General features: G+C 40.7%; 1 protein-coding gene across 1 annotated transcript; it reads left to right on the top strand.

Annotated features, from left to right (window-relative positions):
* Positions 1-1,717: 1,717 nt before the first annotated feature.
* LOC110949400 (zinc finger protein 462-like) lies at positions 1,718-16,944 on the top strand. The gene is given in 12 exon segments (XM_022191469.2): positions 1,718-1,861; positions 2,191-2,256; positions 3,964-4,086; positions 4,089-9,061; positions 9,166-9,455; positions 10,066-10,184; positions 10,536-10,670; positions 10,755-10,998; positions 12,061-12,203; positions 12,287-12,510; positions 13,911-15,099; positions 16,145-16,944. Coding segments are annotated over 11 exon segments (7,593 nt in total). The 5' UTR covers positions 1,718-1,861; positions 2,191-2,246; the 3' UTR covers positions 16,288-16,944.
* Positions 16,945-17,333: the final 389 nt, after the last annotated feature.

Raw genomic sequence — 17,333 nt, 5'->3', positions numbered from 1 at the left:
GCCGCCGGTGAACTTTAGTGTGTAGCAAGCAGTGCATTTAAGGTTCTACATTGTTCCTCTTTCCAGCAAATTATAGAAAATCTCAGTACAACTCATACATTGCTGTCCACACCCCCTTCAGTGAAAAACAACTCTGCATCTGTGACTTGCTGTCATCTCTAACTTTCTCTCTGAGTCATCATTTTATATGAAAATACAATCAAGTTCACCACACAATCACTGCTGGCGATTCATGTGCATAGGGAGTTTGTCAGATAAGGTTTGTGTTCATAAAATTAATAATATAGTGGTAGAGTTGCAGATTGCAAATGGCTTTCAAGTGACTGCCAGTTAACATGTAGTCTGAATGAGCTCATGCCCAAAAGACAAAACAAAAACTGCAAAATGTGTACAGGAAAGGTTAGTTTGCAGTGAAGCGCAACTGGCGACGCGAAGATGCAGTTTCCTATCCTGGTTTACTAGTTTTAAATCATCATCTCTAAACATCTATTAACTGTACCATTTCCATCCAAAGTTGTTTAAATCAATCCACTGGACTTTAAGAAAGTTCCTTGAAGACGTTTCACCTCTCATCCAAGAGGCTTCTTCAGTCTGGTGGTGGTTGGTGTTGCCTCAGCTTTTAAACCTCTGTGAGGTGTGTCCAGGGCGATTATTCCAACGACCGATACCAAAACTCGTCTGACTACTCAACGATGGTCGTTGTGAGTATCGCTGGGGGTCGTTGAAATGCACAGATGTCACTGAGCCCTCGTGTGCTAATGGTGGTCATTAGCATGAGTCTGCTGAGCAGTTCTTTTGGGGAGATTTGAAAGGACATGATTGTAAATTGGCGAAAGATGATGTCGCAGACCACCACCCCTGTTCAGAGATGGCTTCTTTCACTCTTCTCTCAAACCACCTGTCCTCTCTGTCCAAAATCTGAACATTGGTGTCCTGAAATGAGTGTCCTTCTTCCTTAAGGTGAAGGAAGACTGCCAAATCTTGTCCTGAGGAACTGGCTCTCCTGTGTTGAGCCATGCGCTTGTTAAGTGGCTGTTTGGTTTCCCCTATGTAGAGATCTGAGCATTCCTCGCTGCATTTAACTGCATACATCAGGCTGCTCTTCTGGCTGTGTGGTGTAGGGTCTTTTGGGTGGACCAGTCTTTGCCTGGTCCACCCAGTTCCAGAGTGCTCTGACTTGTGGGGCATATGATCAAAGGAAATAGTAACATAACTGTAAGGATTTTCCCATTGTTGTGTTAACGTTATAGATAATAATGGGAATCCACCGTTTTTGCTTGCACAGCATGAAAAATATTGTGTTCACTCTTGTAGCCAACAGCAGAACATTTGGTGCGCTTTGCTTGTGGTTGAGCAGAGTCAAGAGTTAGCAGAAGTAGCTCTAGAAAGTAAATAAACCTGGTGGACTGTGAGGTGACTGCTCTTTGCTCATGGAAGCAGCAAGATTACATAAAGTTTGAGCAAGATCACTAATGGTTAACCAGATGGCATGCAGCAGTCAAATTGGTCTCATTGACAGGAATTTAGAGGAATAATAGTAGGGAACAATTTCGTAATCTTTCAGCTTTCAAAGCTTTTAAAATACATGCAAACACAATCAAAATGTACTTTCACCTACATGAGATTATTGAGATTTTAATGCTGACTCGAGTGTTGATCGATTTTATTTTGAAAGTTTGCGCCTGCGGACGGAACTGAAGTGCGGCTGCAACCCGGCGATGTTTGCAGTTGGACGGAAGGAGAAGCCTCACGGAGCACTACTCGCGGGAAAAATGGCGGAAATGTGTGGTCTCTTTATGCTATCAATACCAGCGATTCAAAACATTGCATAATACGCCTCATCCTGAGTTCGCCTGCATGCGTGAGTAAACAATCTATGCGCAGTGATCATTTTCTTTAGTTGCAGCCGTCCACTTCCTATCAGTTTATTCAGTTAGTCTCGTTTTACATCTCCTTCCTGTTGAACGTGTCTGACTGTAAGTTAAATCCCGAGGTTGAGTTGCTTTTACTGCCGTTTTTGCACCGATTTTCTGTTCATACTTGATTTGAAAAACATTTCTGTTTTTGAGTCCCTGCGAAAAACAAAGTGAAGCCGTTAACTTTTAACAGTGGTAACAAAGCAGGGAAGAAATGCATGATGCTGGTTTTCAACCTTAAGCAATGCAACAATGTATGCTCTCGATCCTCTAGGTGTGTCATAGCTGTGTCATTCTTTGTAAAGGTCTGGGGGGACAGAGGAATGCAAGATGCAAAACGGTATGTACTGCATCCAGTTGTCTGTGTGTTTCCAATGCATCTGTGTAGTTTTTCAGTCATCCACATCAATTTAATCGTAAAAGCTTCACTATAAAGCAACTAGACTTCTCTTTTTAGCTCCTGGAGATGTTTCACCCCTCATCCAAGAGGCTTATTCAGTTCTAACTAACTGATAGATAGTTCCACATGTATATTTTCACCCTCAAACAAATGTCTAATGGTCAAAACCCAAACTCACATGCTTGGAGGTGTGAGTGGGGGTAAGACTGCATGTGGAGGGATATCAAGACTGCATTCAGTCTTGATATCCCTCCACTGGGGGTGAGACTGCATGTGGAGGGATATCAAGACTGCATTAAAAGTACCTGATAAGTTGTCATAGGCACCATCCTCGGTATGTAGGGTATAAGCCATGAATCACTTTCGTCAGCTTTCCCAACGTCTGCCATGTGTGTGTTACTATTTTCATCTTTATGGGAAATGACACAGCAACCTCCAGGCCAGCCAGCTAACTCATTTCAATTGTGCAGCAAGTAGCCATACTTGTATTTAGCAGTTAGCTATCCATTTTGTTCCCAGCGTTTGTCTCCCTGTACGCAAATGTTGCACTAAAATAATTTCAGCCATCACTCTTTTGAAGGAACACCAAAGTTGTACACTAAGCTGAGATATGATTATGACGGCTTTAAAGAAGTGCAATCACACTATTTCGTTTTACAGAATACACTGATAGTCTTTCTCACTGGATATAGGCTGCATGTATTAGCCGGACATTAGCCTGACATTAGCTGCTTAGATTGCACAGCTTTTTCCTCCTCTTCTGCTCTCCGTGCCTTGCTGTTTTCAAAATCCACTTCAAACAACAACAGGAACCTCCAGGCTAGCCAGTGAACTCATTGAAAATGTTAAAGTTTGTCAAGGATTTGGGTCATTCAGTAAGGCTGCCTTGTTAGTTATTTGTGTGCATGTGAATTAGCTGTTTTAATTACAGTTCTTGCCTCCTTTGTGATTATTTTGAGGGAAAACTAAAGCCACATCCTTCACTTAGCCCCACCAAAGACAGTTGCATCTTTAACTGTATAGCAGAATAAAAAATGCAGCCAGACCTTTATATTCTGCAGAATGATCCTTCTAAGAAAGACTGTCTAAGAGATTGCTGTTCTAGTGCAATATAGACATCATCCTAAACCTCTCTCTCAAATTATCTGTCTTCTCTGTCCAGAATGTGCAGATTGTTGTCCTCAGATGCAGGTGGACTGCGGAATCTTGTCCTAAAGAGCTGGTTCTTTCATATTGTGGAAAAGTTGCTTTGTCTCTTATATATAGGTCTATGCACTACTCACTGCGTTCGACTGCACATACAGCATTGCTAAGGTTGCGTTTAGGTGTTTGATCCTTGGGGTTTTTGTCTCAAACAGTTGCTGGGTCTAATGTGCATGCAGATGTTGTGTTTGGAGAAACTGCTTCTGAGTTTCTCACTTTCTTAACTCTTCAAACTCCAACACATGCAAGTTTTGGATTATTAATCAGTCAAAGGGTGACTATATATTTATATCTGGGATGCCCCATTGGTCAGTAAGAACGAAAGTAGCCTCATGGATGACAGGAGAAGTGTCTTCAAGAACCCAAAAGACAAGTCAAGTTCTTTTCAAGTCAGTGCACCAAATTATGTCGAGTATTTGACAGTATTTTGTGTTTATCCCTCAGATTCAATGCAGTTTTCCACCTCTTGCCGCATCAAGCAAGTCAGCAAACAAGCCGTCCCTCAGGGGTCCTCGGTCAAGTCGTTCCAGTGTAATCACTGTATCCTGATCTTCAAATCCAAAGTGTACCTTTTGAACACCTCAACAAGGTGCATGGCTTTGATGTAGATACTGCTCTCACAGAAGCTGGTTTAAAATACATCAAGACTGACAAAGCCAACACTGACAACAGTACCAGCAGTTCAGGAAGTAATTTTAAATGCCAGCATTGTGATTTTAAAGCTTTTAGTCGGGACATTTTAAACGAACACGAGAAACAGTGCGAGAAAAAAAATGAAAATCACAATCTGTTAGAAACTGCAGTCCTTTCTGAAAACCAGGACACCGCAATAACTGAGATTATAACAAGCCAGCACGATGAAACCGCAGAAGCAAAAGAGATTTCCTCAGTTAAGTCTACCTCAAAAACTAAATCTTCACTTAACCCAGTAAAGGATCTGAAAACATACAAGAGGCCATTACAAACCATCACCAAGTACTTCACAGTATTGTCTGGATCAAATGAGAAACCCACTGCAAAGCTGGCTGATGGCACCAAAGGAACCCTAATTCTGCAGGACTCTCCCTCAAGCTCAAGCCCAAACAGTAGTGGTGTATTTAAAGTCACTGCAAAGTCCATGATTGATATCTCCAACACAGTGACTGACCATTTTTTGAATAATGAACAACTTTTGATGACTGACCTGAGCCCGTCAAAAGCTAAGGCACAGTTAAGCGAGACACCTCCTAACAACACTGGCAAAAGGCCCAGTAAGGAAAGTTCAGAAAGTCGTCCAGCTAAAAAATCAAAGTCAGACAAAGAAGAGACGAAACTCCCAAACAAAGAACATACAAGTGACCAACTTTCATTAAGCAGCGCTAAGTTTTTATTTGATATTAGTGAGGATGAAGAAGAAAAGATCGGTGATCCAGTTAATGGAGACACAGAGAGCACAGATGTTTATTGTTGTAAGCACTGTGACTACAGTGATGTGGGCATCAAAAGTCTGTCTGCCCATTATCAGGACAACCACCCTTATGTGAGATATAATGCTGTCTACATTCAGGACATTTATGATCAGAGTGCGACCTTTCGTTGCCTGGAGTGTCCAGTTAAGTTTTTAAGCACAGCTGACCTTAAGTGGCACTACATGGAAAATCATCCAGATGCCCCAGATATATTCACGATGACAGCAAGTCAGCTCAATATGGTTTTCAAATGTTTTGTGTGTCCATTTACCACCAGCACGGTGAGGGACTTGAGAGAGCATTACAAGGTGAAACATCCTACACATAGAGTGGAGAGTTCTTTGTTCTTCTGCCGATATTCTGTGACTGATAGGCAGGAGGAGCCGTCTTCGTGTAATACATGTGAAAAAACGGCCAGTTCAGAAAGATCAGGAGAAATATCTCCAGAGAGATCCCATGTAACATGTGGAGAAGACAAAAATGCAGCTTCACCCCGACATGCCACCTCTAATGGTGCAGATGTGGCCTTGTTCAAATGCAACATCTGTAAGTTTAGTCATAAATCCGTTGTTGTCATGCATGTTCACTACCAAAAAAGCCACCCAGACGAAGAAATTACGCTTCAAAAAATCAAACAGTCAACTTGTGTAATGTCAGAGATGATGCCTGAAAAGTCTCCAAATTCTGGGACAGTAATAGAAGGCTCTGCACCTCTAAAGAACATCTCAGGCTCTTCAGAAGACAAAGCTGAGGTGTCATTTTTGGAAAACCCTGAATACAAAGCAGAAGCATCTCAGAATAAGTCAGAGTCTTCTGACACGAAGACAGTGAAATCTGTGAAGAACAGAAGCAAAAGAAAGAAGTTTTCTGCCAAATATGAATGGCAAATAAGTGCCGAAATGGACAGTTTGTCATCCAGTTCACCGGATCAAATATTTTACTGCCAGTTTTGCAATTATACAAGTCCCAGTGTCAGAAGTGTTATTGGTCATCATAATGCAAAACATTCTATGGATGCACCAGTATTTACTGATGACGTTGTATTGTACAGTGCTGAGATACAAAAAACGAAATCCTCAAAAAGTCCTCCACCCTCTCATTCCAAAACCCCCACAAGTGTTGAGGCATGTAGTGAAACAAAAGTTGAGAATAATGAGGAGAATGAAACAGATGCTTCTGTGGCACAATTTAATCCTTATGCATGTGCAGAAAACCTGTTCTACTGCCAAAAGTGCAACTTTGGAAATCCAACTCCAAAAGGAGTAATTAACCATCAAGCCAAGGCTCACCAACGTATTCATACCAGCCGTGAATCAGTTGTTGAATATACAGCTTCAGTTCGTGATGAAATTGAAAAGTCAAAACACAATGAGAAGGAGTTGTCTTTTTCTACTGGCCTACCTCTTCCTCTCATGAATGAAGGTGACGAACATATGTTCTTCTGCCACTACTGCAACTATAGACACAGTACTGTAAAAGAAGTGATGCGCCATTACTCCAAAACACATCGTGGTTTTGAGAAAAGTTCCACACAAGTCCAAGAGTATACTTCTATGGTTCTCCAACGAACACAGAAATTGCACCGAAAATTAGAGCAGGAAGCCAGTCAGGAATCACCAGGGAAACTGGAAAATAATCCGAAAAAAACAAAGGAGTTTCCCAAATCCTCCCCAGTGGGAGCCTTACAAAGACAGAGGACCCTTCGGTGCTACAAATGCGCATACAGTACGCCATATGTGTATCTTTTGAAAAGGCATATAAGGAAGGTTCACCTGACAGTACACTCAGTCACAGATGTTTTACGAGTATGCTTTAAACAAGGAGCATTGCAGTCGGGCTATCACTGTGAGTTTTGCATTTTCTCTGACGAAGACGCAGCAGCAGTCTATAAGCACTACCAGGAAAGACACCCAAGTTCTAAGACAAGCTTTGGGCACATACGTAAGTTGTTATATGTCGGTCCCGATAAAGATCCTCCTAAAACAAAGAAGCCAAAACTAAAGCACACTGATGGCATGCGTGATCGTGATGGTCATGATGGCAGCTTGACATCCCAAAGAGGGCAGATGGGAACTGAGAGGTATTCATGCAGCTCATGCTCTTACAAAAGTAGCTCAATGTTGAGTGTTGCACGCCATTACCGTGCTGTTCATCCTTTGCCTGCAAAAGAAGACCACTTGGATAACTTGAACAGCACAAAGACAAGTGAAAGCAGCCAGATGGAAGATCATGATGAAATCCCTGAGCTGTTTGACTCCTTCCAAGTGCCTCTTGAATTTGACAAGTCTTCTGATGAAGCAACATTCAAGTGCCCTTACTGCTCTGTAACTTTTAGCACCCGTCATGGTGTTAGCGTTCACTGTGGAATGAAACACCACGAAGCAGAACCTATAGAGTCAGAAGAAAAGCCAAAACCATCAGAGCAAATCGAAACACCTTTGCACATCTTTAAGTGTCCATATTGTACCTATGTCAACACCATTCATCAAGGAGTTCTCACTCACTGCCAGATGAAGCATCCTACCCTCCCATCCAAGGCAGGCAGTCTTAATGTGGACTTGTCTTATGTACAAAACTGGGATGAATGCTCGAAAAAAAATGATCCTGATGGCATTGTGCGATTTCGTGGACACTTGTGTGAAACCTGCCCACAACTCTGTGCAACGCTGAGCAAACTCAGCAAGCACCGTGAGATGGAACATAACGACACTGCGGCAAGCAGCGTGCAAAGCACGCTCAAATCATCAGCTGTAAGTACAATAACAATGTCCAAGTCCTACAGCACCCAGAGATCTGTGTCAAAGGCTTCCCTTTTAAGTAAGAAGATAAATGCCATGGTTAGGTGCCAGCAGTGTTCTTATACATGCAGAACAAAAACTGAGCTCAGTCAACATGTGCGTGTTCACCACAAGAACGCTATTTCAAAGGATCGTGTATACAAGTGTGTCCTGTGTTCCAAAATCTATTTCATGACAAAGCGTCTTGCGGGACATTATGCTAAGAAACACGGAAGAGAGGCCTACTTAAAGTACTACATACCAGTGTACAAACAGGGTTTTGAGAAGCCAGCGCCAACATCTCCTGACCCCACATCAACTCAGCAACCAGAAAACACCTCTGAGCCACCAAAATTGAGCCTAACAACAGACGGTAACAAAATATTATTCTTCAGTTGTCCAAGCTGTCCGTATGTGAATGCGAGCTACCATGGAATTCTGACTCACTGCCAAATGAAGCATCCAGATGTGGTAGCCAGAGCCGATGAGCTTAAAACAACTGAAATACTCTTATCCAACACGGTCAGGTGCACAATTGGAAGAAGTGCGAATCAACGAGGGTATATGTGTCAAAAATGCCTAGAAATTCATGGATCAATGTCAAAACTGAGAGTCCACTGTATGAAGACCCATGGTGAGCTGTTTGTTTTTGAGCATTCAGCTGAGAAAACTAAAAACCAACATGATTACGACTCTCAGGCTTCAGTATTGAAGGCTGTGTCTTTAAAAGACGAAACATCAGAAGTCAAGATCACGGAAACTGAAGACTGTCTCCAGCCTGATACCGCTGAGACATGTCAGTCAGACTCACCATCAGGACAGAGCAAGTTACTATTTTACAAGTGCCACATGTGTTCCTATGCAGGATCGTGTCGAAAATATCTGCATTGCCACCTACGAAAGACTCACAAACTGGATGCGGTTACCACGTACAGGCTGCTAGCAAAGTATAACATACGTAAACGCAAGATGCCCAGCGAATTGCCTGTGCCTACTGAACCTGAGGAATGTGTAAATGTCAAATGTAAGATGTGTCCGGACTCAATGTTTGACTCCCCTCAGCTGCTTATTGACCACTACAATATTTTTCATCGCTTTGATTGCAAATTGGACTTTACTGTGTTATCGTTAGGATCAAAAAAGAATAAAACCACAGGGACTTACAAATGTTCCCACTGCGCAACAGTATTATTTGGAATTAGGAAGCTCTGCCGTCATCTGGATCGTCACGCTATAGGGAGGAAAGACAAGACAAAGGCAGCAAAGAGAAAGTCGTCGCTCGTCATCACTCCAAAACCGGAGATCCAAACCGTCCCAGTAAGCTGATTCTCCCAGAATGCTCATTTACACTTTTTGATCTTTTGCCACATTCATGAGCTACATTCAGTTGAATTTGATCACCTTTTCTGTTTGATTTTTAGCTGAGCAGGCCAGATGTACTTCCCGAATTGGAGACCTTGCAGGAGCTCATCCAGAGGAACGTGACACCAGTGCAGACCTTCATATTGCCAACAAGCCCCCTGCTGTCACCTTCAAAACAAACAGATGTAGAGCAACCAGAGCTGGAGTCAAGACAAGACAAACACGCTTGTGAACAGTGTGGCCGGACATTTATGTCAATGAAAGGTTTGCGTTCACATGAGCGCAGCCACGCAGCCCTGGCAGCTATCAAGAAACTGAGCAAACCGTCGATCTCAGCATTGAAGATCAAGTAAGAAGAGACTTTGACCCTTTATTTAATTTTGGTCGCTAATTCTTAAGTGTAGATTACAGATGAGCCAATCTGTAGTTACTATGGTCAAAATTTAGTTTCATCAGCGCTGTAACAGGGTTCCCTCTTCATAGAGGATTTTTTTTAGTACAAGTGAGATTTTACCTTGTATTAAAATGTTAAGAACTCAGAATATTAAACAGTTTTTGCAGGCAGTTTTATCCATTATGGTTTCATGGTTTTCTTTAGTATAATGAATATTTTTCTGCATCAAATGGTTAGAAATGAGTGAAATGCACAGATTCCAGTCAATTAAGGTAACACAGACTCATAGCCTGTACTGTATATGGATTGATCATGCCTACTGTTGTACATGTTTACCCCCCAAAGGCATTTTCTTAGCAAGGAAAAACATCTGTACAACTGTCCTTTACCGTAAAACCTGTTAAAATTTAGTCATGTGCAAAAATAACTAAATGAAAACCATATTTATAATGGCTAAATTTGGACTTGGACATATGTGAGAGCTCTCTATTTGTCTTAACCTGCAATGTATATTTTTTGTGGTTATTGGTTAGCTAATTTATTTCCCCCCTCATTTTCTCACCAGCATTAACAAATTTGTCATCCACAAATCTGGAACTGTGAAGCCTTTCCTGTGTGGTTTGTGCTCCTATCGGACAACTGTCTTGGGCCTGTGGAGGAACCATTTTATGAAAAAACATAAAGGTGAGAAATCCAAATATAGTTGTGACGATTGCCATTGGTGCCATGGTTACACAATCTACTAAATGTCTCTTCTTTGACTTGTTGACATATTTAATTTGCAAGAATTTGTCAAATTATTAACACACGAAAGAGGGGCTGTCTGTTTTGTCTTGGCAGCTTTGTGGAAGTAATGGGGTTGTTTTTGAGTTCATTATCTGCTCTATAAATAAATTTTGCAGGCAAATTTAGGAATTCACCATAGAATGTAGAAAGTACACTGAACATCACACGGATTTCACAGGAGTTGCTTTGAGAGATTTCATGAGAAATTCTTCTATGTCTGATTCCATGTTCAACCTTCTGAATATCCAGATGTTATTGAGGATTCAGCTGAGAGTCACTGCGAAGACGAGGAGAACGCTCAGAGGACCGACTGGGAGTCTTCTTATTCATCAGAAGCTTTCAACAATTGGTCTGAATTCGACGAAGAAACTGAAATGACTGAAGGCAAGTCATCCCCTCTGTGTTTCCTAAAATATAATCTACCGTTTACTCTATACTGACAGATTGTGGTTTCTTGTACTTGAACAGAATCGATGTACTTGGAGCCTCCAGATGTGCAGCGGCAGTTGAACCACTACAACTTGATGGCACAGCGTAACGCCAAATCCAGAGGCAATGTGCACGAATCAAAGTTAGCCGAGAACAGCGTGTTCTACTGTGAGATGTGCAGTTTCAACACTGAACATCTGTCCAGTATGCGACGCCACTATATAAACCATCATGGAAAGAGGATCTTTAAATGTAAAGACTGCAACTTTTTCACTGGTTCAAGGTAAGCTGCAGCCACACTGAGGATTCTTCTTTATTCAAAAAGAAAATATTTCCAAAATCTATTTTTTTTCTTATTTTTCTCCTAAGTCCATTTTATTCAGTGTGTTGCCACGAATCAGTTGCTTGTTGGGTCAATAGCATTCACATAGTTGCATAACTATGCATAACATCATGGTATTTACCACTAAAGGAACTTTGCCTAAGAGAAGGATAAGTGTATCCAGAAGCTTCAGTCAGACTCCCATACAGTGTCTAACTCACAAAGACACATTTATTAGCGCAGCATTTCAATACTAGCCCTTCATCAGGCAAATATTTGAAATTCATTCCTAAACATTTCTAACGAGGGCATGCACACAAATGGTATCCTGGGAATAGATACAGTCGAAACAATCCACTCGGAAAATCTGGTTACTTTCTGAAGTACCATGAAATGCTGCTAAAACTTGTCATTGTTCAATTCATAGGTTTCAATATCTAAAATACACTTTGACATGGCTGATAGGTGCAGAGTCAAACAACTAGTTGTTTCAAATCGGCTGCAACAAAGTGCATTTTTATTAGGTTTGTAGTAAAAAAAAATCATTCTCCTTCATTGAAAATGTTTTGCATGCACTACTGTTCAGAGCAGTGGTAGCTGATTAATCACATTTTCATTATCATTGTAATATAAACATAGGCAGTAATTGTGCAAAAAAAAAAAAAAACAGCGTGAAATATGAGTCAGTGTCCTAATTGTCAGCATAAAGACTACGAGTTTAGACTTTCAAATCATGATCATGTAAACAGATATTCAATATTTCTTTTAATTATGTAAACAAAGATGAACAAAGATTGTGTACTCATAGATTTCTTATTAAAGAATCGATCTATATCAAAACGGCATGAAGTTACAGATCATCACTTGTGCTTTGGAGACTCAGAAATAAATCTGCAAAAAGTTCACTGAGTTTGTATGTTTGTCTGAATTTGTCATCAGCTTATCATCTGTAACATCAAAAGTTCCCTTCAAACACATGTCACGTGTTACATTCATGTCTCAAATTTCTTCTGTCTTTACCAGGAAAACTCTGGAGCTGCACATAGGAACAGGTCACTCTACCTGCCAGTCAGAGCCTACTCATCAGAAGGACCTGCGCTGCCCTTTCTGCCTCTATCAGACCAACGACAAGAACAACATGATCGATCACATCATCTTGCATCGTGGTAGGTTAGATGCTTCAGAGTTCCTATCCCCTTATGCCTTTACATGAAGTTGTGTTCATTCTGTTTTCCTTTACTGTTTCCAGAGGAACGTGTTGTGCCAATAGAGGTGCGACGCTCGAAGTTGTCACGTTACCTTCAAGGCATCGTCTTCCGCTGTCATCAATGCACTTTCTCAAGTGGCAGTGCCGAAAACCTGCGTTTGCACATGACGAGGCACGATGACATCAAACCCTACAAGTGTCGTCTGTGCTACTTCGACTGCGTTCGGCTGAGCGATTTGGAGGCACACCTGAGCGATAAGCATCAGGTGAGGATTGGTCTCTGAGCCCTTCTGTGCATCACTGGAATTCCTTTATCTGAAGAAATGGACAATTAGCCACTTTGAACAGACTTTGAAAATCTAAACAGAACTGGAAGCATTCTTGCAAGAACTATGAATATCAGGACAACTTGAAAAGAAAAAAAATATTAGCATTTAGCAACTTTATAGCTCTCAAGCCCTCGACTATTGAACTGTAAACTTGAACGTTTAAACCTTAAAAATCACAGAATTTAGTAACAGCTGCAGCACCGTAAAGCCAAAATGAGCATCTGTAGGTTCTGTGAACAAGATACTTGTAGCACAGTTTTCTAATAAAAGACTCCTTATTCTTATCACTGTTATGATAAAACATTTATCATTACATTATTCTGATTTTAATTGTATTCTATACCATATATATGGATTTTTTTCTACTGAGACACAAAGAAAGGAGAGCTTGAGGAATCTTGTTTTTCTCATGGCTGTCATTTTTAAACACCGCAGAGACTTAACATAAACAGAAAATCTTGAAGGTCAGTCAGACCTCTGAACACACTTTGGTGTTTGGGCGCTGTCCTTTTTCAACCAAAACTAAGATTTCATCCCTCCACTTGATAACACAAAAACAAATGTTTCATTCTGATTGTTCCCATAATTCCCAATGACTTCCGCAACAGTCACTAGGTCAGAGTTGGATTGGAAAAATTCAAGTAAAAATTTACATTTTTACTCCTGCCTAATCAAAATTGTAAACTAGACGGCAAATAACGTCCTTAAAACAATGACTCAGTGACACTCCTGTTGTTAAACTTTTTCCTAGCTGGGTGTCTACCAGATTTGATGCTCCAGAACAGAAGTTCAACAATTTCAATATCATACTGGGACCGCTAGCATTTTTTTTCTAACACATATGGCCTTGCTTCTGTAGATGGTGTTCCAGAGCGGAAGAGGTTAAGTCCTCAAATGAAAGGGGATCGATTATGAGTTCAGAGACTGTTTAAAGGCTCTCTGGGTGACCTGTTGAACCCTTTCTGCACATTTTGCTAAGGGGCTTTGCCTACAAAGCACAATTTTGTGGCTGTAATAAGATGGGACTTCACATCGTATTGTCCCACCCAGACAATATTCGGAGCTCTCACACCTTCAGGGATAAAACTCTGCCATTATGTTTCTTAAATTCAATGTGTTACAAAATATTAACACTAGTTCTTGTAGTTCTGAGGTTCGTGCAAGTGAGCCATGTTCATCAATGCGTATTTCAGTACCAGTCAATGAATCATTTAGACCCTGTTTCCAGCTCCTGAAATTGTTTCTGCACCCCTGTAAAAGCCTCCTAGAGTGACACTGGGCTCTGTGTGATGTTGTAAGTTTGTGCTTTGGTTAATTTTTTTGGTTCTTTCATGCAGGTTGTGAGGAATCATGAGCTTGTGGGTCAGGTGAGCCTTGATCAACTAGACGCAAATGTTGGTGGGATGCCAGGAAACGAAGAGGAACATTCATCTAACTTGGAGGAGCACAACAGTGACACTGACAATGTCGAAACCAAGGAGTTTGGTACAGACTTTAATGAAACTGAGCATCCAACAGGTATTAACACCAGGGAGGACATTACGCTCCAGGATGCAGGACTGCATGGGAATGAGGAAAACCCTGGCAGAAGCCGTCAGCATGAGAATACAAAACCAAACACTACTGTCCTAGAGAAGACTGAACAGGAGCCACAGAAACAAGCAGTGATAGACACTGCAAGAGGAACTGAAGAGGAAAATGTTGGGGAAAGGATCAATGATCCGGAGGAAGAGGATCCAACAAATGAGTCTGGTTTCACCCAACCCAGACTAAACGACGGTGAAGCCAGCAGCTTCTCAGAACAAAAAGAGAAAGCTGCAGAGGGGAGGTCAACACCTGCTTTCCTAACGGCTGAAAAAACACAGGCCCAAGTGCTACATACTAAGACATTTCAGCCGAGAACACAGGACATCAAAGCAAAGGTAGAAAAAGACATACTACGCCACATCTTACAGTTGGATCAAGATGGCAGCATCTGCAAACTTCATAAAACCACAAATCCTGATAGAGCGGATAAGACTGAGCAGAGCGTTGAAGCTAAAGGTGTAGACGATGATCTTGGAGATAGACCATTACTAGATGAAGAAGGAAACGGCACTCTGGTCCAGAACCCAAAACATCAAGTAAACGCACAGACAGTTTCAGCCTCCGCAAAGATGAATCACACGCAGGCTAAAAACACCACAGCTCGAGAGAGTTTCACAATTGAAAGGCATTTGTTAACTCTTTCACCCAACTGCAGAGAGCTTCTGTTAAGCCATAAGGGTAGTTTAGGAGTCACACCTCCAATCTGCAGACAGGACAAAATGACTAGTCTGAAAAACTGCGAGGATGTAACAGAGCATTACGGAGAAATGCCAGTTCTTGAGAATGAATATCTTAAGCAGAGAAGGCCTGCTCTTGAATGTCACAAGGAGCACGAAGAGATTGATCCTCTTAACCAGAAGGAGGACAAGGAATCTGCGGTGATCGCAGAAGACAACGGGAAACAGTGCAAAGATCTGGACGATGAACATGTCCACGAAGGTAAGAATGTAAAGTGATCACACAGAATCCAAATAAACTACTTTAATTGAGAGTTTGAATGCACAGAGAAGGAAGGCACACACTGGGGTCCATTGATTGCTATGTGAGCATCCACTCCAGCAATGTCTTGACATAGATCCGTTTGAGTGTGATAGACAGTACTGTTTGATTGCCTTGTGGTTCTTCAGGGAATGCACAGAATGTCTTCCAAAAACCATCCCATGTAGTTAGGAATAAGTAGGAAAATGTCAGAGATGTTTGAGGAAACCAGGACTGTATGTTAAAACCAAATCTGCAAACCCCTTTTTGATCATTTTGATAATTGAACTTTAAAGAAAAAATACCGTGCTACGTTAACTACATTCAATATTTATATATTTTTTAAGTCTTAATCAGCTATGGGATGCTGTGATGGGTATTTTTCTTATACTTAAGGGTGGACTATTCTACAATAATTGCAGGTTGCAATAGTCTTGTCACAATTATTGCACAACTGCTTGACTGTAATTATTTATTACATTCAGTAGGTTCCATTCACCTGTCTAAAAACTAACAAAAATGTCATGTTTCACTCACATGGTTGTCCCCCCTATGTGTGAAATCTTCTTCTACTATGGTTTAATGGCACCAATTGCTTATGTAGAAGCGCCTAACTAGTATCACTAAACGGACTGCATTTTGATACATTTTTTTGTGTCATGAATGGAGTTGCAAAATCACAAAAGACGGCACCACTGTCAAATTTTGGTTTGAAGTCAAATGACAAAGGAATGGGAAATGGTCTAAACCTAAATAGCGCTTTTCTATCTTAAAAGTACACAAAGCGGTTCATAATGTTTTCCATTTACACATTCACACACCAGTGGTGACAGAACGGTCATGCATGATGCTCGGCTGCCATCGGGAGCATCTTTGAGTTCAGTCTTTCACACTTTTTTAAAAGACTATCAGCTTAAATTTCATAATCATACCAGGCCTGGTTGCTGTTGTAAATTTGGTAAATATTACGTGATGACAGTCTAAGTCAATTCCTGCTGTATTTCAGGTGGAGTAACAGCCACTGATGGAGCTGCTGAAGTCCTGCATTCCTCACTTAACGAGGACAAACCATTTCAGTGCGAGTTATGTGGACGAAACCTCATGAACAGCTCTGAACTGCAGCGTCACATCATGCGTCATGGAATATAACGCATTTCTTTATGTTACGGATGGATGAAGCAGCTTCCAGCTGTGTTTTGTTTCGATAAACTATTCAATATGTTAACGGTGTTGCTGAATGATTACAAATATTTTTTTCATTTTTTGTTGATTTTAAATCCCTTTACTATTGAAATGTTTTTATGGTACACCTGTTATACATAGATTTGAAATTAGCGAGATTCCGTAAATAAAACCTCTAAAACAAAATGATGACTGTTATGTGTGTATTGTAATAAAGAACTTATTTAGATTTGCTTTGTTTAAAAACACTGACCATGTCCATGAGTATTTATCATATGGACATTTTTTTCCCAATCCCTGCGGTTTGTGAAGGGAGTTATTCAAAAATTGTTACTATAAAACATGCAGAAATCTTTACACTGTGAACTGTTGTTACTTAAAAGACTTAACACCACTTGTGTTAAATACCATGAACTGGACAAACCTCAGTACCACAGATTGTGGAAAATGCTTGTGCTGCCTTCAAGTGCTATTGGGCATTTGAATGTAACTTCTTGTGTACTTTGCAACTGAAGTACAACAATGTTATATTGTTTGATTTTCTGTGTCAGTAATAAACTTTTGTTTACTTTGTAACCTTTTGTTTATACTTCATTTTGCTTTAATAAACACAGCAAGATTGCAGCACCTGGTATTAATTGCCCTTCTGTATTTCAAACATGCTAATGTTAACGCTAAAGGAGTAAATCTTCTGTTCTTCCTTTATGTTCATTGTACTTCCCAGGCCGAATTCGCAATCTTGCAAATGTGGACTGCCTACGTGAAACAATAAAATGTATTAAATTTAATATTTACACTAAATGCATCGGCTACTGACTTGGTACCAAGCTAGCTTACTTGCTATGCTAGTTTAGCTTGCTAATACTAGCTTAGTAGTCACTAAGTGGCACAGTTTATAAAAGTGACGGATTTAAATATATTTTCTGACTCAGGCAGATATTCAATACTTTTTGACACACGGTAGACATCTTTAGTGTTGCAAAAATACACTTGAAGATTCAACTAGTTGCTGA

This window comes from Acanthochromis polyacanthus, chromosome 7 (assembly GCF_021347895.1).
Source record: "Acanthochromis polyacanthus isolate Apoly-LR-REF ecotype Palm Island chromosome 7, KAUST_Apoly_ChrSc, whole genome shotgun sequence".
NCBI classification, from domain to species: Eukaryota; Metazoa; Chordata; class Actinopteri; family Pomacentridae; genus Acanthochromis; species Acanthochromis polyacanthus.
The sequence above is the reverse complement of the archived record's forward strand: the minus strand, read 5'-3'. Positions and strand labels throughout refer to the sequence as shown.